General features: G+C 51.1%; 3 protein-coding genes across 3 annotated transcripts; all 3 read right to left on the reverse strand.

Moving 5' to 3' along the window:
• BX661DRAFT_191361 (uncharacterized protein) lies at nt 1–389 on the reverse strand (the record flags this gene model as incomplete). Its single annotated transcript, XM_051537676.1, has 1 exon — nt 1–389. A coding segment is annotated over one exon (389 nt), but the record flags the coding sequence as incomplete, so codon positions are not given.
• A 301-nt stretch (nt 390–690) lies between these two features.
• BX661DRAFT_191362 (uncharacterized protein) lies at nt 691–1110 on the reverse strand. The gene is given in 3 exon segments (XM_051537677.1): nt 691–1034; nt 1052–1054; nt 1065–1110. The coding sequence occupies 1 exon segment, from the start codon at nt 1016–1018 to the stop codon at nt 710–712; it is 309 nt and encodes a 102-aa protein (XP_051388423.1). The 5' UTR covers nt 1019–1034; nt 1052–1054; nt 1065–1110; the 3' UTR covers nt 691–709.
• Nucleotides 1111–1271: 161 nt separating this feature from the next.
• On the reverse strand, nt 1272–1892 carry BX661DRAFT_191364 (uncharacterized protein). The gene has a single exon (XM_051537678.1). The coding sequence runs from the start codon at nt 1812–1814 to the stop codon at nt 1410–1412; it is 405 nt and encodes a 134-aa protein (XP_051388424.1). The 5' UTR covers nt 1815–1892; the 3' UTR covers nt 1272–1409.
• Between the last annotated feature and the right edge of the window lie 19427 nt (nt 1893–21319).

Consider the following 21319-nt stretch of genomic DNA (forward strand, 5'->3'; position numbering starts at 1 on the left):
GACTGGGGCACCAAAACTGGCGGCGAGATAGTGCTAGACACTGAAATCGGCACAGAGGATGCTGGTAACTCTGCGATCGAAAATGTTTCGGCCTCTACCGATTTTGCCACCACTGATGAAATCGATGATTCTCCTGCCCCGACAACAGATGTCGCAGCCATTGTGACCATTGCAATTGTGCCAATAATTCTAGCTGAAGACACAGACTTCATTGTATATAATGGTATATGATATAAAGAAATGTTATAAATATGAAATAAAAAACCAAAAGCGAACAATAGCCACGAAATACTTAAGAACCTGTTGTTTTCTCCTTTTAAGCGTTTATCTGCTCTACGAGCGTAAATATATATATATTTATTAAAGCATTTGTAGTTGCCAAATGGCATAATGGTAATACATCCACTTGACGTCAAATAGTAGTATCCACATTCAGGCGCCTAAAAGCCACTGCAGCAATAACTTCAGTACTCAGCAATGAAACTATAGGTGCGAGCGCAGTACTGCACCTTTTTTATATTGCTTTATCCTGGAACTTTCCAGTAGTAATTATAAATTATACAAGCCAAGCCATTTTTTGTGGATGTATTGTGTGATTCTCCAATTAGTTTTTCCTCAACCAAACACACCAAAAACTGCTTGACCAAAGAAAGCCCCAAAGATTATGGGTTTATTTTTACACATGTATAGATATATATATATTTACTTATTAACCAACTGGAATACTAACATTAAACTCTCCAGATTTAGTATTAATTCTTTTGACTAGTCTGTAAGCAGCAGTTTGAACACGTAGGGTGTATATATTACCCTGTTGGTTTTGGGGTTGGCGCTGGTAGTCTGTGGCAAAAGATGCGGTGTCACGTATCGTATTGGCAGACTGTTCACTCGAGTCTTCGGGTGATGGCATTGGCAAATAGTTGCGTATAGCTTGGCTACGCCCCACCAAACAAAATGTGATTAAAAGTAACAGCAGCGCAATATGATTGCCAAACAAATGCATACGCATCGGTGACATACGGATTGTGTTTTTTGGAAAAAAAATGAAAGCTTGTAAATGATGCAAAAAATGATGATAATATAAAGAAAATAATAACAAATGCTTTAAACCCAAACCTTTTTAATAGTTTTTTGTCAACTACTCAGCACTCTCAACCATTTTTATAGAGTCTGGCCGAAAAATGAAGAAAAATTAAATAAGGCTAGATATTTTTGAGCAGTTACAACGCGCTACTGTCAATTTACCACAAGAATGTACGAAAGAGGGGGGATGAATGTAAATAACTTTATTGATCATGGCGTCAGCAAGCCTGTCTGCCACTCCTGCAGAATGAAATATTGAATAAAGAATAAAGCATAAATTTCTCATGTAATAAATATTTTAGACAATATAGGAAGCTCTTCGGAGTTTAAATATACGCAGTCAAGCATATACAGGCAACAGTACCGGCTGCAGTTACAAATTTTGCCGAGCCCCAAAGTATGTTTCTGCTGCTGCTGCCGCCGCTATTGACGCTTTCGGAGTTGTTTTCAATTTTTTTGCTATGGGCCGTATCTCCACTGTTAGCTATATTTGATATCGCGCCGATTGCTAGATTTCCTCCTTGCTCGGCAGCACTGACCAATTCCGGAACTAGGTCCGATACAACGCGGGAATTAATGTTTTTAATAACATCACCAGCGAGAGACTGCATTGGACGCAGCGCGTTGTTCACGTTGCTCACAATATCATTGAGCAGATCTGCCGCTGCCACAGACACGTATAAAACACAGACGGCCACTGGGCACAAAATCTTGTGTGGTTTTGCATGCATTATTTTTTGTTCAATATGTAATTGGAATATTTTAGCTGAGAAATAAAAAAGAGAAAAATAAAAGTAGTTCGAGTCCAGCGCTTGGGTGATTGAATAAAATATTCGATTGTTGCGCAGACTGAAGATATGGAAGCAGATGTTGAGGTCGAGAACCGCGAAACAAGTTCCCACCTGCGCGCTGATCGATAGGACGCTAATTGGATAATGCAGGTGCAAATCAGGGAGGCATCACACTGATGCCCAAACATGCCCCCCATCCTGTAATGCACACGCATAAGCGTACACGCACGAAAACCACAACATCGACTTGCCAAGATACCGGTCTACTCGCAGAAGATCCAGTTCTCACCAACGGAGCGCACAATGGACAATGTGCACGACAAAGGCGACTGGGAACATATATAAGATGAGGCTGGCCCCTAGTAGTACTTTAGAAACATCAGTAATAAAACCTTTTATAAAATCACCCCTAACTTTTACCACTAGACAACTAGTGCTCCTCACACCCCCCTCTTACTATAACAAAATTTATTACTCGCTTACATACATAAAACAAAACAAAAACACAACAATGTCCGTCAGGTCAGACGTGACAATGCAGACTGCAATTCACCCCATACCTCCTGCCACTGCCCCTACTGCCCCTACTGCCCAGCTGACTACCACCTCCGCTGCCCAGACCCCAGCCAAGGCTGCCAAAGAGGAGCTGGACCTGCTCCGAGACTATGCCAAGCGGTTCAATGGCGAAGATATCGGAAATCCAACCAAGCAGTGGATTGCAGGGATCCAAGAGACAATCAACTTCATCTTTACCCGCACTCCTGCAGTAATGATTGTCACAGCACTCCAAAAGCTGCTTGACGGACAAGCTGCCAGACGCATGGGCACCCTAGACGTGAACACACCAGAAGAGTTCTTTGAGAAGCTCCTTGAATGCATCCCGCAAGCAGACTTTGTGGCCAAGGCACACAGCATCGCTGCTGGAGGCCCAGCCAAGGCCTTCAAGAACATCCCTGCAGTGGACAGGGTCAACTATGCGCGCAGGCTCTACAAGGCCATGGGTGGTGGCGACTATGCTGCAGTCACTATCTCACGCCTAGTACATGGCCTTGACACCCGCTCCTGGGCATGTACAGGAAGTGCGCCCAATGATGTCACTGCTGAGACCCTCCTGGACCGACTCAAGGCATTCGAGACAGTCCACAAGATAACCCTACTTTCATATGGCAACAATGACCCAAAAGCCTGAGCGGCTTGGGTATCAGTTACACTATTGGGACAATAAATATGTTTAACTCTACTCAGGCCGCCCTGTGCCATTTTACGAAAATACCCGGTTTCCGCGCACATAATAAGCCAGCAATGGCTGTAGCCGACAATGGCGCTGCTGTCAGCCTGGTCACCATGGCTGCTGCCAAGCGGTTGAAGCTGCGTATCCGCACCAACTCGAGGCCAGACCTGTTCCCCATCTGGTCAGACAAGGCATACCAGAGCATTGGGCGGGCCACCGTCTGCCTGCAGGTCGAGGGTGGCCCAAAGTTCTGGGACGATGCAGTCGTTGTCGACATGAAGGTGCCATGGGAGCTGCTGGTGTCAAACCATGCCCAAGAGGGCCTGGGCATCCGCCTCATGACCCCAGCAATGCGCCGACGCCTTAAGGGCACAGAACGCACCCCTGACCACCCAGACAAACTTCCCGATGGTCCCCGTGCTGTACGCGACTCGGATTATGACACTATGCCAGACCCCACAGTGGCACAAGACCCGCAGATGTTCCCACTAATGGACGGCCCGCCTGATGCGCCCCCGATCAAGGAACCAGTTGTCTCACGCCCAATGCGGGCACGACTAGGCCTACCAACTGGCTATTTTGTTGAAGCGCGCGATGCCGACTTCCACAAGTGGGATGCACTGTATCCAGCAGTGACGACGGAAAATGTTGCTAGCCGCACAACGGATCAGTGCACTACGGACGAGCTCCACAAATCCCTGCTAAAGACCCTTATGACTGCTGCTGGTGCCCTACGTGAGTACCCGAGTGGCTGCCCGCCGCCAGCAGCCTATGCGCCCATCCGACCCCCAATGCGCACAAACGCGTGCCCCCTGTACACCGTCCAACACACACTCAGCGAGCCTGCTCACAAGGCCCGAAACTCTTTCGTTGCCAACCGGCTCAAGTATGGAATAGACGGTCCATCGGTTGCATTCGCCCAGGTCCCTGTGTTCTCCAAAGTTAAGCCGAACTCGACGGACAGGCGTGTGCTGTTCGACGACTCAGCAAACAACTCGTTACATATGCTGAGCGTTGGAATGCAGCTGCCGACGCCAGTCGAGCGCATTATGTTCCTGCGTGATGCCAAGCTGATCTCGTCAGTTGACATGGCATCGTTCTTTACGCAGCTGCGCCTGGCAGAGGACGTCGCAGACTTCTGGACCTATGACGGGGGCAGCGCAGGCAAGGTACGCAACCTACGCATGGTGCAGGGAAACTCCGAATCCCCTGCCATTGCCCAGGCCTTCCTGACCCATGTTCTGTCCGGCGTGCCAGAGCTGCGGCCACGTCTGATGGTCTACATTGATAATGTTTACCTAAAGTCGACCACCGGCAATGAGACTGATCACATCCACGATATAGGGCTGTTTGCTCGGTGTCTGGCCCGTGCGAATGTCACGATTAACATGTCCAAATCACTGTGGTGCGCGACTACAGGCGTAGAGATCTTGGGGCGTCGGTGGTCCGCCGACCGGACATGGCAGGCCTTTGACCACCGAGTGGAAACAATGCGAGCACTGGAGATGCCGACGACGGTCGCAGGCATCCGGCGTCTGTGCGGCGGCATTAACGCAATTGCAGAGCATATGGAATGGATCCAGATCATCCTAGCTCCCTTCTACCAGATGGTGGGCAAGACGCGGCTGACGAAAGACGACATCAGATCACTACAGGAGCCCTGGCATGCGCTTAAGCAGGCACTGCTCGACGTTCGACACCTCTACATACCCCCGCCTGGAGCACCGCTGGTACTGCGCACTGATGCTGCGGGCGCCGGTGTGGGTGCCGTGCTACTGGCCCAGCGCTCTGACGACCCTGAGGACCTGGCGCCGGTATGCTACTTCTCACGGGCATTTGGAGGCATGCAAGGGAGGAAACACTCAACCTGGCGCGAGGCGTGCGCTGTGTACGAGGCTGTGAAGCACTTCTATGCGTACCTTGATGGGTGTGCAAACTTGAGGATCGAAACGGACTGCGGCACGGTGGTCTCGCTGTTCGCGCACAAGACCACCAATGACGCCGACCCCCTGGCGCAATTCAAGCTTGGCCTCAGCGAGCTTGGCATAAAGAAGCACATGATCGTCCACCGCCCTGGGGAACTGCAGCAGACCGCCGACTGGCTATCACGCGCAAAAGAGTTCCTGCGCCCGCAAAAGAAAAAGACACTGGGCAATGTAGATGATGATGAGGTAAACACCCTTGTCAACCCAGCGACCGAGACAGTTGGGGGCGAGTATGTCTACACAATTGGCGCCATGGATTTCGAGGGCGACCAATTCACACGCGAATCAAATGGCGAGAGGGTGGCCTATTGCATCGGGGCCTTTGCAGCAGTAACCCCAATCGTCTATGCCAATGGCGACGAGCCCGACGCACTTCCCAACGGCGGCACCATGAGGAACAACCCCATGACCGCCGCTGCCCCCATGCAAACTATAGCGGCCCGTACACGCTCAGCCAACCGAGCGCAGACCATCCAGCAGACCAAGCCCCAGCGCAAGGCAAGCAACCCCGTCCTCGGCCAGGCCACAATGCCGCAGACGGCCCATACAACGCCCCCTGTGAGCGGGGCTCGTAAGCGCGGCAGGCCACGGCGTGAGGGACAGACCATCACTGCGTCAACTTCACCCACACCCCCAGCAGACCTGCCTCGCAAGCGTGGCCGTCCCAGGCGTAAGCCAGTGGAGGCGCCAGCAGCAGCTACGGTGACTCCAGACGTACCACAGGCCAAATCCCCGGCAGCAGAGCCCCCAGTGGCGACGCGGCGTGGGCGCGGTAGACCCAGACGCAGTGCACAGACAACAGACATGGCACCCGAGCAGGAGCCGGCATTGCCGGTGGCGCTCAACACACCCGTCCGGCACAAGCGCGGCAGACTGAGGCATGCCGTACAGGGGGCAACAGTTACCCCTACCCCTGCGCCCGAGCCGACCCCTATGCCTGCACCCGACCCAGCTACTACCCTGCCCGTGGCGCCGACACCGGCATCCATGAGCCAGCAGTTCGCAAGAATCGCGTCTGCGCTAGAGGACTTACCGAATGTCGCGGACTTTCTGCACTGCCAGGATGACGATGCTGAGATCCAGTCCTGGATCAAGCTGTGCAAACAACGCGAGGCACTCAACGGTCCGACAACTCCCGAATACAATGTCGTCAGCAAGAAGGCCTTGCGTGACGGGCGATTGTACGCTCTGGCCCCCAGTGACACGCCCGGGCCAGTAGGCATGTGGGTGCCCATACTGACGCGTGAGGCGGCGCGAGACTTTGTACGCAAGGCACACCAGGCCCTGGCACACGCTGGGTACAAGCGGACCCTCGACTTCGTGCGCGAGCTGATTACATGTCCGGGCCTGGGCACAGTGGTAGAAAGTCTGACAAAGTGCTGTCACACCTGCCAGATGACAGCGATCCAGAAAAAGTCACACACACCCAAGATCATGTCGTACATTGCAAAGCCGCTCGAACATGTCTACATCGACTTGCTACACATTGGGGACAGAGGAGAAGCACCTCAGGATGCGTTAGTAGCAGTTGACAGTGCGAGCGGGTTCATGCAGATCTATGCAGTGGACGACACAACAACAGCAACACTCACCGATGTCCTTGAGAGCGAGTGGTTTGGCACCTACGGAAAGCCAAAATATCTCACGTCGGACAACGGCCCGCAGCTCGTGTCCCATGACTTTGAGGACTTCCTGAGCAGGGAGGGCGTGACGCACATCACAACCGCCCAGTACCATGCTCAGTCTGACTTGGCTGAGGCCGCAGTCAAGAAATTCAAGCAGTCATTGCGATGCTGTTTCACCGATCAGCCGGACGAGGAGGGCTGGACGCAGCACATCCCGCGCATTGTAGCTGCACACGCCTGTACGCGCTCGGAGGCCATCGCCAACACCCCGGCGGCAGTTTTCTTCGGCGAGCCTGCGGTGCGTGTAGCGACAGCATACGCCCAGTTCCCTGAGGGTGAGAGCCCCCCAGTGAGGAGGAGATCACCGAGATGATACGTGAGCAAGCAGCTGAGCACCGCAAAATGGTCCGCCAGCGTGCCAACGCCAGGGACAACAGAGGCATCGACCCCATCTGGTTTGAGCCGGGTGAGTGGGTGACCTGCCGTGCACTCCCCAAGGCCAGCTCAGTGGCAGATCAGTTTGCACGCCGCCTGGGTCCGTTCCGAGTCGTGTCGCGGCACAAGACCTCCTACCACCTGGCCTATGCTGACGGCAAGCCCTTCCATCGCATTGTACCAGGCGACGCGATCACGCGGTACCACCATGGAGCCTCAGAACGGATCGCGGAGATCGCCCGCAGATCAGAGCCATCAGGCTCAGAGTGGACGGACTCAGAGTGGGCGACCAGCGAGTACGGGGACGGCGGCACGGGCCTCGGCGGGGGCAGCCCAGGGCCGTCGGCACCGCGCCCAAGAGCATACGCTCAAATGCCCGAAGCTAGGGCCCAAATGCTGATATCCCTCCCGTCGGACCCGGGCTACTCATGGCCGGAGACGCCGGCGGTTGGTTCCCCGCCCGAGTCACATGTACAGTTCATGGGCCAGGCCCACCCCAGGATATTCGCGCCCTGGCACCCAACCACACTCGAAGAGGAAGAGGAGGATGCCCCTCAAGTCGCTTTGGAGCCCGCACACATTAGGGTGGGACCATTCACACCACCCCCACAGTCGCCGGGCTCGCCGGACAGCATGGACAACAGCGAAGCAAGATCCTTCCTGACAGAGATCCGCCACCAGCCAGCAGGCAGACTAGAGGTCCCAACAGCCCAAGTGGTCGCTGAGGACGTATCCGAAATGGAGGATGATGGCGACGGCGACAGTACCGGGCCCTACGAGGGACTGCTTGCAAGAGCCGCTGAAGAGCCATATGTGGATGAGCATGACACTGAGAGTGAAGAAGAGGAAGAAGAAGAATACGTGAACGACAGCCGAGACGATAGCGAAGATGTGGCTGGCGGGGCTCTCGTTTCCGACGAGGACGGCAGCACAGCCCCAGAAGGCGAGGACGCTCAAGTCATGGGACACACGCGGGCCTACGATCAGGTGATTGTGACACGGCCCGCGGGTGCACTGCTGACCAGGAAACCGGCTCTGCCGACAGCTGAGATCGTGCCCGGCCGGCCGGTCAAGAGAAGTCGAGCGCTCACGGAGGCAGGCTCGGAGGACGTGCAGCACCACCCGGATGGCCGGGAGGCACTGCCCATATATGACCAGTCACCCTCCCCCCCGAGCCGAGCCAGGCGGCTAAGGTCCGACGTATTCCACGAGCAGAATGAGACCGCCGCTGGCGACACTGGTCTTGACGTTTTTGTTGCGCAGACTGAAGATATGGAAGCAGATGTTGAGGTCGAGAACCGCGAAACAAGTTCCCACCTGCGCGCTGATCGATAGGACGCTAATTGGATAATGCAGGTGCAAATCAGGGAGGCATCACACTGATGCCCAAACATGCCCCCCATCCTGTAATGCACACGCATAAGCGTACACGCACGAAAACCACAACATCGACTTGCCAAGATACCGGTCTACTCGCAGAAGATCCAGTTCTCACCAACGGAGCGCACAATGGACAATGTGCATGACAAAGGCGACTGGGAACATATATAAGATGAGGCTGGCCCCTAGTAGTACTTTAGAAACATCAGTAATAAAACCTTTTATAAAATCACCCCTAACTTTTACCACTAGACAACTAGTGCTCCTCACACCCCCCTCTTACTATAACATTGCTATTCTTGATATAAGAGAGCTATTTTTATTTTATTTTCTCTTTAATTATTTTGCTATTGCACATTTGACTTGAAATCATTTGTGCCCTATTTTTCTGTTAGCTTGATTTTCCAGGTAGTTTTTCTTGCTTCTGTCATTTAATCTTATATTTTTCTGCCGCCGGTGTGCCAGCACCTACCCCACACTAATATCTATTTATCTGCCAGACAGCAAAATCAGGCAATAATGTCCTACATTGGCGACAAGACAGTTGACGAGAAAGTCCTTTCCATCAACCCTTTGGAAGGTGAGGAACTCCACCCCGAGCATGCTGAGGACTACCTGCGCGAGGGTGAGCGCTGGGCCACTGAGGAGGACATGTCCTTGCTTCGTCGCGTGGGCGACAAGATCCCCACGGCCGCGTACTTTGTCGTTCTCACCGAGTTCTGCGAGCGGTTCACCTACTATGGTATTTCGGGCCCTTTCCAAAATTACATTCAGAACCCCTACAAGACGGGTCCGCGCCCCGGTGCCATCGATGGTGGCCAGCACATGGCCACCGGTCTGGGTAACTTCTTCCAGTTTTGGTGCTATCTGACCCCCATTCTTGGTGCCCTTATTGCCGATCAGTGGCTGGGAAAGTTCAAGACTATTCTGGTGTTCTCGGGTATCTACATTATTGGTGATCTCGTTCTCACCCTTACTGCCATTCCTGCCTCTATCCGCCACGGCGGCGCGCTGCCCGGTCTGATTATCGCCATGATTACTATTGGTCTGGGAACTGGTGGTATCAAGGCTAACGTCTCGCCCATGGTTGCCGAGCAGTACGGCCGGTACCGCCCCTTCGTGCGCATTCTCAAGAGCGGCAAGGAGGTTGTTGTTGACCGCGAGCTCACTGTGCAGTCTATCTTTAACTGGTTCTACTGGTCCATCAACGTCGGAGGTCTGGCTGCCATCGCCACAACTGAGCTCGAGGCTAACGTTGACTTCTGGCCTGCGTACCTGCTGCCCACTCTCATGTTCATTATTTGCATTGCTGTGTTCTGGTGGGGTCGCGACAGATACGTGATCACCAAGCCCAACGGATCAATTATCATCAAGGCCTACCACACTATTACCACCGCCCTGCGCAACCACCGCAAGGCCAAGGCTGAGAATCAGCTTGCTCTGGACAACGAAGGCAAGTCTGTCACTTGGATGGACTACGCCAAGCCCTCGCTTAACTTTACCAACTCAGAGCTCGCCTGGGACGACCGCTTTGTTGATGAGCTTCGCATTGCCATTCGTTCATGCAAGATCTTCCTGTGCTACCCTGTGTTCTGGCTGTGCTACGGCCAGATGTCCAACAACATGGTTTCGCAGTCCGGCCAGATGAACACGGGTAATGTGCCCAACGATATTATGCAGAACATTGATCCGTTGTGCATTATTGTTCTGATTCCATTCTTCGACATGGTCTTCTACCCCGCTTTCCGCCGCTGCGGCCTGGAGCTGCGCCCAGTTACGCGTATCACAATTGGTTTCTTTTTTGCTGCTCTGTCCATGGCCTATGCCGCTATCATCCAGCACGTTATCTACACTACTGGCCCGTACTACGACCACCCTGGTGACAACGGCAATGGCTTCAACCACATCTCTGCTGGTATTCAGATTCCAGGCTACGTTCTTCTTGCACTTTCTGAGATTTTTGCCTCGGTTACTGGCCTCGAGTATGCTTACAAGCGCGCGCCCGAGTCCATGAAGTCAATTGTCATGTCAATCTTCCTTATCACTAACGCTGGTGGCTCGCTCCTGGCCTTCTGCTTCAACAGTATTTCGTCCAACCCCCATCTCGTCGAGAACTTTGCTATTGTCTCTGGTCTCATGGGTGGATTCACCATTCTCTTCTACGTGTGCTTCCGTCACTACGATCAGATGGAAGTCGAGGAGCTCAAGGGGAATACCACTTTTGAAAATAGGCTGGATCAATAAACTATTGGTTTTTTTATTTGCGGTCCTGTCCTATATATTGCGGTTGAATTAACACAACTCGCGCCACTATTAATATTGAGATCCAGAAATAAATATATTACTCTTTCCAAAAAATGCGTTTATATATAATATATTTTGGTAGAACAAAACAAAAAATACAAAGGAACAAATAAATAAAAAAATTGAAAAAAAAAGTACAATACCAATAGATTTGTTTTAAAAGTTGAAATAAAATTTTTTCAATGGGATCAGTATCATTATTTATTTTTATGATGAGCAACGCACAATTGAGCAGTTACAAAATAACATGGAATGGAGGGATGCGACGGTGGTGGCTCGTTTTAGGAAGTGGGGGATGAGGCTAAACAAAGAGCAAGTTTTGAATGGTAGCGAGCATTGAGAAAAACAGCTTTTTGCTTCTAAATCTGACCACCAATACTTTTACCAGCATAGACAATGGCAATATCCATGGAACCGCGCTGGATTTTAAATGTAAACAATACTTTTTGCTAACAATTTACAAAAAGGGGAGGAAGGAGGAAATACCAGCGAGATTAGCGCACAGATCAGAACATGACAGTGACAGTGAACAATAATACGATGTGTAAGGTGCACTTGATTTGTGTTACCTGACAAATTAATGGATATAAAGCAGTTTTACTTTGTGACAACTCCATTATTGACAAGTGCCTTGTTGAGGAAAAGTTAGCATCAGATCAATTTATTTTTAAATCGTATATTGGAGGGTATTCTGAAAAATTTAGCTTCTGGGGGCCAGATACAAAAAAGCTTGAGTTTAGCAAAATTTTATAAAAAAACATTTGTGCATTCAGTAAATAAATAGTATGCGTATATTATCCCTTGTAGGAAATAATTTAATCCAAAATAATTTTATAAACTGTATTCAGACATCCTCAATCATTATGTGTAACTCTGCTTTTGTCATTGACCCCATTATCATGTTATGGGTTACCAGATCAATATTAATTCAAAGGCAAAGGCATCCTGTTTTTTCTGTTGTATTTGACAGATACCGCATATTTTTGCAAAAACAAAATTATAAAGTAAAACGCTCACCAAAATAATAAATAAAAGCGTATTTACTTGCCAACAGCAATAACAATAACAACAACATTCTCGAGTAAGGTTGCCTTGTTGATATTTTTATTTTGTACTGATGTGTCGATTTGTGCTTAGCCCTGGTTACTGCCCTTCTGCCCTTATGTTTTTTGTGTGGATCTCTTCGCGGCCCCTTTTATCGTGGATAATCAAGTTTACTTTTATTTCTCGCACGTTGTCAAGCCAATATCTACGTGTTAAAAGTAACCCAACCCACAGCACTCATTGAATATTGAATTGTGATTTAATTTCCAAAGTTTTAATATTGAGATAGCACCCAACCCGCACTTTGCTACTATTCCCGCATATAATTATGCTGGTGGTTCCAAAAAAGTATTCGTTACAATAGTGTGATTGTTTGCCATCAAGCACGCAAGACAGAAAACCCTTATCCTGGCCATGACATTTTTATTTCAATTCCAACTTAGCGTAAACAAACCGCCACAAACCCATTTACATTATACATGTGGTAAAGCGGCAAGATATCAAGCACCGGGATCAGCGGCACATTGGCATTGACATTATCATTGCCATGAGCTGTGATTGTTATCATTTAAAATTTTGCATATCGGAATGAAATAGTACATATGCTAGCATGCGGTTTTCTGTTATTTTCAATTAAACGCATATGAACGCACCAAAAAAATAGAAGACACAATATGGCGGATTTTTATGACGCAAAAAGGCTTTTTATTTAGTTTATGGCTGGAACATATTATGTTTTTTATTACTCCTCATCCAGACACTGGCTTCTTGTCAGCATCATCCCCCCTCTTGCTTAACCCCCTTGTTCCCCCCTCCCCTTATGAACACTTTTTTCTGGCTTTAATACAAACGGTAAAAATAAACCAAGCTGAACTAAGCCAGGCCAAGTCATGCCGTGTTGTGCCGTGCTGTGTAGTATCACACAACTTTCATGCCATGCTATTTCCAAGCCATACTGTTTCCAAGCCATGCGGTTTCCAGGCCATGTGTTTTTTTTCGGGCCGGGCTGTTTTATGACCACGAACACCAGGCTTTTTTTCGCTAACACAAATCCCCGCTGACCATATTTTTCTGGGTTGGTCCTCCCCCCCCCCTCCCTCACCCCCCTTCCTCTATCAAAATGGCACTATGCGCACTATTTTAGCTCATTTTTTTGTTTTGAATATTGTTCATATCCCTTGGGTTATCACTGCTTTTTTATTTACTTTATCCAAGCCTTTTTTTGTCTTTTTTTTTTACACACCGCAGAGAAAAAATTTTGTTTTGTATCGGTTTATTGGCGGGGGTGGAAAAAAACCAAAAAACCAGAACAACTCAAGCCGGGACAAATGTCATTGAGCCATTGGAAATGGCTCGCACACATACCCAAAAAAAAGAAGAAAAAGATTTTCCAGCTGTTTTGCCTGCCTATCTCTTGTTTTTTGTTACTCAGACCAGATCCGGGCTAATATAAATACTCTGTCCTTTCTGTCTCTTTTTTCCCCCTCCCACCCTCTTTTTTCTTCTGTTCTTTAAGTCTGCTTTCATTCACTATCTATTTCTTTCTTTAGCCTTTGCACCACCATAACTTGCACATAAAACAAAACACACACACACATACTTGATCATCCATCCACACACACACACAACGCACACAATACAATTAATCATTCACCCACACAACACATAGCACACATTTTTTTATCGTAACCATGAACTCAGTTGCTTCTGACCGCTTTACCTCTTCCTCGCCCTCTCACAACAACAACAACGCCACCACCATCAACCACAACATCCCCCTGTCCACACCCTCCCGAAAGGCATCCTCCGACCAAAGCAGCGGAATGTCCCCGGACGCCTGCAACCGGACACCTCCGTCCAACAGATCAACGAACAACCGCGGGTCCTGCTCTCCTATCGGGACTCTGGCGAGGAGTATGAACACCAGTCTTCTTCTCAACCGCGTGGACTCAAAGGAGCAGCAGTGCAAGCAGCCGCCTCCATCGTTTGATCCGCAGGCGTTTCAGTCGCCGTGCCGCGTCCAGGTTCTGACAAGACCCTTTGGGATGACGGGCCTTCCGAATACCATCAAGGTTGTAAAGAAGCATGCTCCGCTTACGGGGAGCGGGGTTGAGCCTATAGCCCTTGGTGCGCTGGAGTCACAGACGATGTCGGCGAGAAAGCGTGAGAGGCAGGCGGGTGAGGAGGACAGCCTGGTTGGCTCCTCGATGCTTGGTGGGCTGGAGTCGCCGCTGATGAAGAGGAAGCGCGTGAGTGAGGAGCTGCCTGGTTCATCGGTGCTCGGCGGGTTTGGGTCGCCGCTGATGGCTAGGAAGCGCAGAAGAGAGGAGTCACCTGGTGCTTCGGCCACTGGTGACTTTGGCTCGCCATCGCTGTTGGCATTCTGGGGCCGCGGTGCTGGCGCTGGCGCTGGTGCTGCGGGGAAGCCTCGTGGGTCTGCATTTGCTGGAACGCCCATGAGCATGTCGATGCTTCGCAATGAAGCAGAAGATGTAAGTTGGTTTTTTTCTTGTTTGGTTTCTGGTTTCTTTCTGTGCCCATGTGGCATTGGTTTTTTATTTGCCATGTCAATATTATATGCAGATGAGCCGCATGCAGTTTGCTTTTGCTTGTCTTTTTGGACTTGATTAGTATGCTTGTAGCCAACCTTTTGTATGTGTGTTTATGTGGCTCACTTTAAACACAACAAAAGGATGGGTATCCAGCCAGCCAGCCAGCCCATTTTTCCTTTCCCATCCCTTCAGCGGCCTTTGTTCCTAAGCTGAATTCACACACAAAGGCAAAATATATTTAATGAGAGGCATTCGGATGAGCAATATGCAATATCAGTTTTTTTCTTTCTTTTTTATATGATGGCTTGAGCCGGAACAATTTTTTTTCTGTAAAGCAAGTTGGCTTAATTTCTATGGATTTCTGGTCATCATGCCTACTCTTTCTGGGTGTTTTTTTGACCAGAGGGCCAGCTGGGTGACTTTCTTTTTTGTCCGCTCCGGCTTATTTCCAGATAAACAAAAAAAGTGCGCCTTTTTTTTGCCTTTGTGTTTGCTTTGTAAATTCGCTCACACATTTCCCTCCTCCCCCCTGTTATATTTTCTTCACTGGGTGTGGCTCTGCATATGGCGCAGGATATAGTGTTGCTCTGATTTTTTTGTACATTTCTTCTTGGCATGGCACAGATTTTCCACATGCACTTGGTTTTGGGCATTGGTCCTGGCCAAATGGGGGAGGGATATGCTTGGAAATCCCGGCTGTACATCTGTTTATTTATTTGTTGTCAATTATTTCCGCCCGCACTGTTGTTTAATTATCGCGCGTGCTATTGCTAATCACCATCATTATCATCATCACCGGTTTTGTGTGTGGTAGGAAAATCCGTTTGGTGAGAACTACATTTCTCCAGGGGCCATGCCGCGCACAGCGCCAGCACAGATATCGCATCAGTTTTTGATGGGCGACGAGTCGGCATTGGAGTGCACACCCCTGATGACGCAGAGCCAGCGCATCAAGCGTCCTCGCACGGACACGGCATTGCCGCGGTTCTCTGCGATCCAGGAGGAGGACGACGACTTTATCTTCAACAATGTTCCAGAGGCTCTGCCCCTGGCGGTGCCCTCGCGGGACCGGTCAGTGTCGAACAGCCCCTCTGAGCGTGTGCAGGCGGCGTATCATCAGCTGCCGTGCATGCCAGTGGATTCAGACACAATCATGCGGATTGAGGCCAACACCATGGTGGAACTCCTGTCGGGCAAGTACGATGGGCTGTATGATGAAAAGATCATTGTTGATTGCCGGTTCCCCTATGAGTACCACGGCGGTCATATCGACGGGGCCACCAATGCGCCTACGCAGGCGGCGCTGGAGCAGTTGCTTTTGAACCGGCCGGCGTCGGATAAGCGTGTGGTGGTTGTTTTGCACTGTGAATTTTCAATTCAGCGGGCGCCAACGATGGCGCGGCATCTGAGGAGTCGGGACCGCGAGGCCAATGCGCATCGGTATCCGCTGCTGAATTACCCGGAGATTTACGTGTTGCAGGGGGGGTACTGTAATTTCTTCAAGTCTCGTGAGGTTATGTGCGAGCCTCGTGGGTATGTGGAGATGAAGCATGGAGCGTTTGTTGAGGATTGCTCAAAGCTGATGCATCAGTTTAGCAAGCAGTTTAAGCGCGCCAAGTCGATGAATGATGTTGGATTAGGATCAAGGGCCACCACAATGGGGGGCGGTAGTGGAAGGGATGTGAAGGCAGCATTTATGTCACCTACACCAATGGCTAGAAAATCATCTACGATGACTGTGCCGATGCATGAAATGGATACGGTGCCGGGGCCGATTTTGACAAGGGGGAGTTTGGGATTCTTGGCAACGTTGGATTCTAACAAGGAGTTGCTCAAGAATAGGAAGACTATGGTGGAGAGGGAGAGACGGTTAGTTCGGACGCAGAGTGCCAGACCGAGCATGAAATTCATGGACTTTATGCAAAAGTTTTAAAAATAATGGGCTGTGTGTAAAAAAACCTCCCATTCAGAGTCCATGTGTTTGTAATAATTAATTAATTAATATTTTCTATATTTCTCTTTCTCCCTCTCTCTCCCTCTCTTTCTAGCTATTATAATTTTAATTTTAATTTTAATGTAAACAAAAAATATATTATTGTTGTTTTTGATTGAATTATAGCTGGTAAAAAAATTAATAGCATGTGATTTTTCGATTTAATTGATACGCTGTCGTGGTGCGCGATGTAATGATAATGGGTATGAGCTTTTGGTGATTGCAATCAAGATGATCAGGAAGGGAGAGCGTTTACAAAAGCAAACGCGCATAGCATACAAGCAGATTAAAGAAGAAAAAAGAAGCTAGTAACGGGTTTCCGTTCTTTTTTGGTTTTGATTTTTGTTTACGTTTTAAAAGTCCTTTTTAAGTTAAATTCTATTTATTTATTTTGAAAAATGTGGAACAACAACAGCAACAACAACAATAATAATAATGCGGACTACGATTCGTTCGACGATTTCAGCAATTCACCACCTCCTCAGACACCGCAAAGGACATACGAAGCAATCCACCAAATGGAGCAAACGTCGCTCAGCAGCGCGCGCCAACATCTCACCGGCAACCTAGCATCCGATCCCCACTCTCATCTTCAGCCGCACCTAACAATGCGGCACATCAACCAGGAGCTCCTCCACCTACAGTTCCCCGGACCACTGCGGCTGGCAGAGGCCACCGAGTACCTTGAGGACAACCAACGAGTAGTCGACTGCTTACTTGCGCTACTGGAGCAGAGACGGAAGGACATTGGTGTGCGCGATATGATGGATGAGGAAATGCGCAGGGGGATGGGCGAGGAGGAGCAGCTGCGCGTAGTGGTTGCGCGGCTGAAACGCGAATTGGAAGCAAAGGAGAGAGAAGCGTTTGGCGCTGGGAGAATGGCTGTGGAGGCTGGGAGGGCGGCGGAGGAGGCGGAAGTGCGCAGGAAGAAATGCGCTGCGGAGTTGAAAACTGTTAGAGCAGGGGCGGCGTCGGGGAGAGCGCAGTTTTTGCACGAGGCGCGGAAACGCGAAATGGAATGCGCCAAGCTGAAGGACCGCGTGCAGCGGATGATCGCAGATAAAATGCGCTCGGCCAAGGCCAGCGTGGAGATTATTAATCCCACGGGCGCTGTGGACACTGTTGGTGCTGGCGCTGCGGGTGGCAGGGACCAGGCGATGTTTCGCCAGGTGGTGGCGGACTATGAGGCGCGGGAGGCTGGGCTTGTGGCCTGCACTGAGGCACTGCAGGGCATGCTGGCTGTGGTGGTTAAGGGGCTGGCGCCGCTGATGCGCGATTGTGGGTTGGGCGAGGGTGCGGCGGCGCTGGTGGCTGAGTTCGACCGCGAAGTACCGCCTGCGGGCGTCGACGCTGTGGTGGAGGCCGTGGAGGCCGTGCGCCGCCATGTTGCCGAGCTGCGGCACACGCCGCCGGCGCCAACGCCTATTGTCATTGCCGCCGTGCCACCTGTGCCACCAAAGGAACCAAAGGAACCATTGGCGCAAATGGCACCAATGGCGGGCGTGGATTTGGCCGCGCTTCGTAGCCGCGACGAAACGATCCTGCGGCTGCAGCGCAATATCAGCGAGCTAGTGGGCCAGGCCAACTACCAAAAAGCCGTCCTGGAGGAGCAGCGGCAATGCATGGAGCGGCTGACAGCAGAGCGTATCGAGAACAATGCCCAGGCGGCGGCAGTGCGTATGCTGGACGAATCGTTTTCGGGGCTTTCGGCTGCCAACGAGTATTCAGTGCTGGACCGTCAGGCGATGTTGCGGGAGAAGGCGCAGCTCGAGGCGGAGCGGAGGAACTTTGCTAATGCTGCGGTGGAGCTTGGCGTGGATCGGGAGAGGGTACGGAGGTGGGCGGAGGAGGTTGAGAGGCGGGAGCGGGCGCTGGGGACCGGGCAGGGGCAGGGGACTGAAAGGGTTTTGGCCAAGTTGCCGGAGACGCCGACGTGGCTGAGGGGCGCGGACATGACTCTGTCGACGCCGGAGATTCTGGGCCAAATGGGCCAGCTGCGCGGGGCGGAGCCTCTTGGGACACCGACGCAGTCGATTCAAATGCAGCAGCGCGGCCTGGTTGGGCAGCGCATGCTCGAGGACGACTCGTTCGACATGGACGACCAGCGGCAGCAGCAGCCTGGGAACGAGGCGGTGGACGCCGACATGGCGTCTTCTGACGAAGCAGACACTGGCCAGCAGCAGCAGCAGCAGCAGCAGCAGCAGCAAGCATCCAGCTCCGCCTCTGCGCCAGCATCGCGCCCCGACTCAAGCGCAGGCGCAGGCAACAGCACTGCAGCGCCTTCGACTCCGTCTGCCCATCAGAAACAGCTGCCGTCGCGGACTCCCGTAGAGGTGCGGTCGGGGCGGCAGCCGCGGGTGTGTACGCGACCGGGGTGTGCCGCACATGCGCCGCATACGCACGAGGATGGGCGGCTGAGGCCGGTGATGGAGCTGAAACCGCCGGTGCCGCGCTTTTTCCGCAGGAAGGCCGAGGAGTCGCCCACCGGCGCAGCTACCGGTTCCGGAACCGGAACCGGTGCTGGTGCTGGTGCGGGCAGTGCGAGGAGGGAGGCGGCGAGAATGAATATAATGCCGTATCGCACGCCGACGGCTGGCGGCAGGCCTGGGACGATCAATGCTGCGGGTGCTGCTGCTGGCTCGAATGTCACGGGTGTCACGGGTGCGGCAGCTGGTGCTGCTTTGAGAAGGTCGCACCAACAGACGGCTTTGTCGAGGAGCAACTCTGCTGCTGATGCGAAGGATATTTTAAATAGTCATGTGGAGGAAAAGGCTGCTTGTTTTTTCTGTGCCTGTTGGCCGTTAATTTCTCTCATTTTTGCACACGAAAGGGAGGAGGGAGAGGGTCTTGGCAACACCAAAAAAAGAAGAGTACCACGCATAACCTTCTTTCTCCACCCCACTCCACTCCACTTCACTACACTTGTTTTTGTTCTTGCTTTTGTTCTTTTTCTTTTTCTTTCATTTCTCAATACTTTCATTTCTAAATACTTTATTTCAATTTATCTTCAGTTTCACTCAATCTGCAATGTTCAAGGTCGCCAATCCGTTCGATGAGCTAGTCAGTACGTTTGCCGGGGGCTATTTCCCTTCTACCAATACTCCACCCCCTCCAAGTGAATAAAACAACCTATTGAATTAGAATTGAATTTAATTCACACACATATATATACTTGCTAATTTGTCTTTTTATCTTTTTACCTTTTTATCTTGATGTTGGAGTATAGAGCGCACAACCAGCGAAATGCTGACTGCCGAGAACTGGGAGCTAATTATGGAAGTTTGTGACCGCGTAGGCACAGACAACGAAAAGTAAGACTTGCCATTTTGCGTTGCTAACTTTCCCCTTCACACAAAAAAAGCAGTATAGAAACCTACTAATACTTAATATCATTTTCTTTAAAACCCCATAGGGCTCATCAGTGCTTCGAGGTTGTCAGTGAGCGACTACTGCACCGCAACGCCAACGTCGTTCTCTACACGCTCACCCTTGTGCAGTCACTTTTAGAGAACTGTGGACAAAACACCAAGCAAGAGGTCTCCTCCCGAGTTTTCACCACAACCCTCATCCGTATCCTCAACGACAAAACCGTCCACGAAAAAGTCAAAACGCGTATTCTCGGCTACATCCAACAATGGGCTTTTGATTTCCGCCAAGATCCGACTCTCAGCCTGATGGAGGAAACCTATACTAAATTGAGGGCTCAGAGGTTCCCGTTCCCGTCGCCACAGATTCCAGATAAGATTGCAAAGGAGAGCAGTGAGGTGGATAAGATGAAGGAGGAGGAGGATTTGCAGCTGGCTTTGGCTTTGTCCTTGTCCTCTGTCGCTGATAATGCCGGTGGTTCGAGGGCTAACTATCAGTCGCCGGCGGATATTAGATCGGAAATTACTCGCAAGCAGACTATTGCATCGGCCCACCAGCAGGGGCAAGGGCAGCAGTTGGCAGCTCCGGCATCAACCGTCGGCGGCGTAGCTCGGAGAACCACTCGGGCAGGAGGCGCCCCTCACCTGCAACAACCCGCCGCAGCCGCTGCCACAGCTGCTGCTGCCGAAGAACCACTGGCAACAAAGCGCCGCGTCCAAGTCCGTGCCCTCTTCGATTTCACACCAACCGAGCCCGGTGAGCTAGGCTTCTTCAAGGGCGACGTAATCACCGTTCTCGACCAAAAATACCGCGATTGGTGGAAAGGCGAGCTCCGCACCAAAAGCGGCATCTTCCCAGCCAACTTCGTCCAACCCCTCCTTGACCCACGTGCCAATATCTCCAAAGACCTCGAATTCGAAGCTCAGGTATTTTCCGAGGCGCATAATATTGAGGCTCTGTTGAGACTGTTGGGGAGCGTGGATCCTGTGAAGGATAATGTGTCGGAGAATGAGGAGGTGCAGAGGCTTTATGGGGAGACGGTGGCGTTGAGACCGAGGATTGTGAGGTTGATTGAGAGGTATACGAAGAAGAGGGAGGAGCTAGTTTTGTTGGATGCTCAGTTTTCGAAGAGTATACGGTTGTACGATGATATTTTGAGAAGGAGTGTTGGTGCTGCTGCTGGTGGACAGCAACAGGGGGTGTATGCGCAGCAGGGCCAGGTTCAGGGTCAGGTCCAAGGTCAGCAGCAACACCAGGCTCAGCCCCAGCAGCAGATGTATGCTGGGTACTCGGCTGCCAACATGCAGTATTCACAGTCCAACATTATTGTATCTCAACCCCAACAGCAACAGCAGCAGCAGCCGTATATTATGTCGCAGGCTCCTGTTGGTGCTTCACAGCCGCAGCGCGTGTTCTACCAGCCGCAGCTCCAGCCTCTGCAACAACAACAGCAGCAGCAGCCTCTGCAGCAGCAGCAGTCTCCAGGTCAACAAATACAGGTTCAGCCTCAACCTCAGCTCCAGCCTCAGC

Source organism: Kickxella alabastrina, assembly GCF_025024165.1.
Source record: "Kickxella alabastrina strain RSA 675 chromosome Unknown BX661scaffold_115, whole genome shotgun sequence".
Taxonomy (NCBI): Eukaryota; Fungi; Kickxellomycota; class Kickxellomycetes; order Kickxellales; family Kickxellaceae; genus Kickxella; species Kickxella alabastrina.

What these genes read in the sequence shown, in the direction of transcription:
- BX661DRAFT_191362 (XM_051537677.1), bottom strand. Translation starts at nt 1,018, where the DNA reads ATGTCACCGATGCGTATGCATTTGTTTGGCAATCATATTGCGCTGCTG.
- BX661DRAFT_191364 (XM_051537678.1), bottom strand. Translation starts at nt 1,814, where the DNA reads ATGCATGCAAAACCACACAAGATTTTGTGCCCAGTGGCCGTCTGTGTT.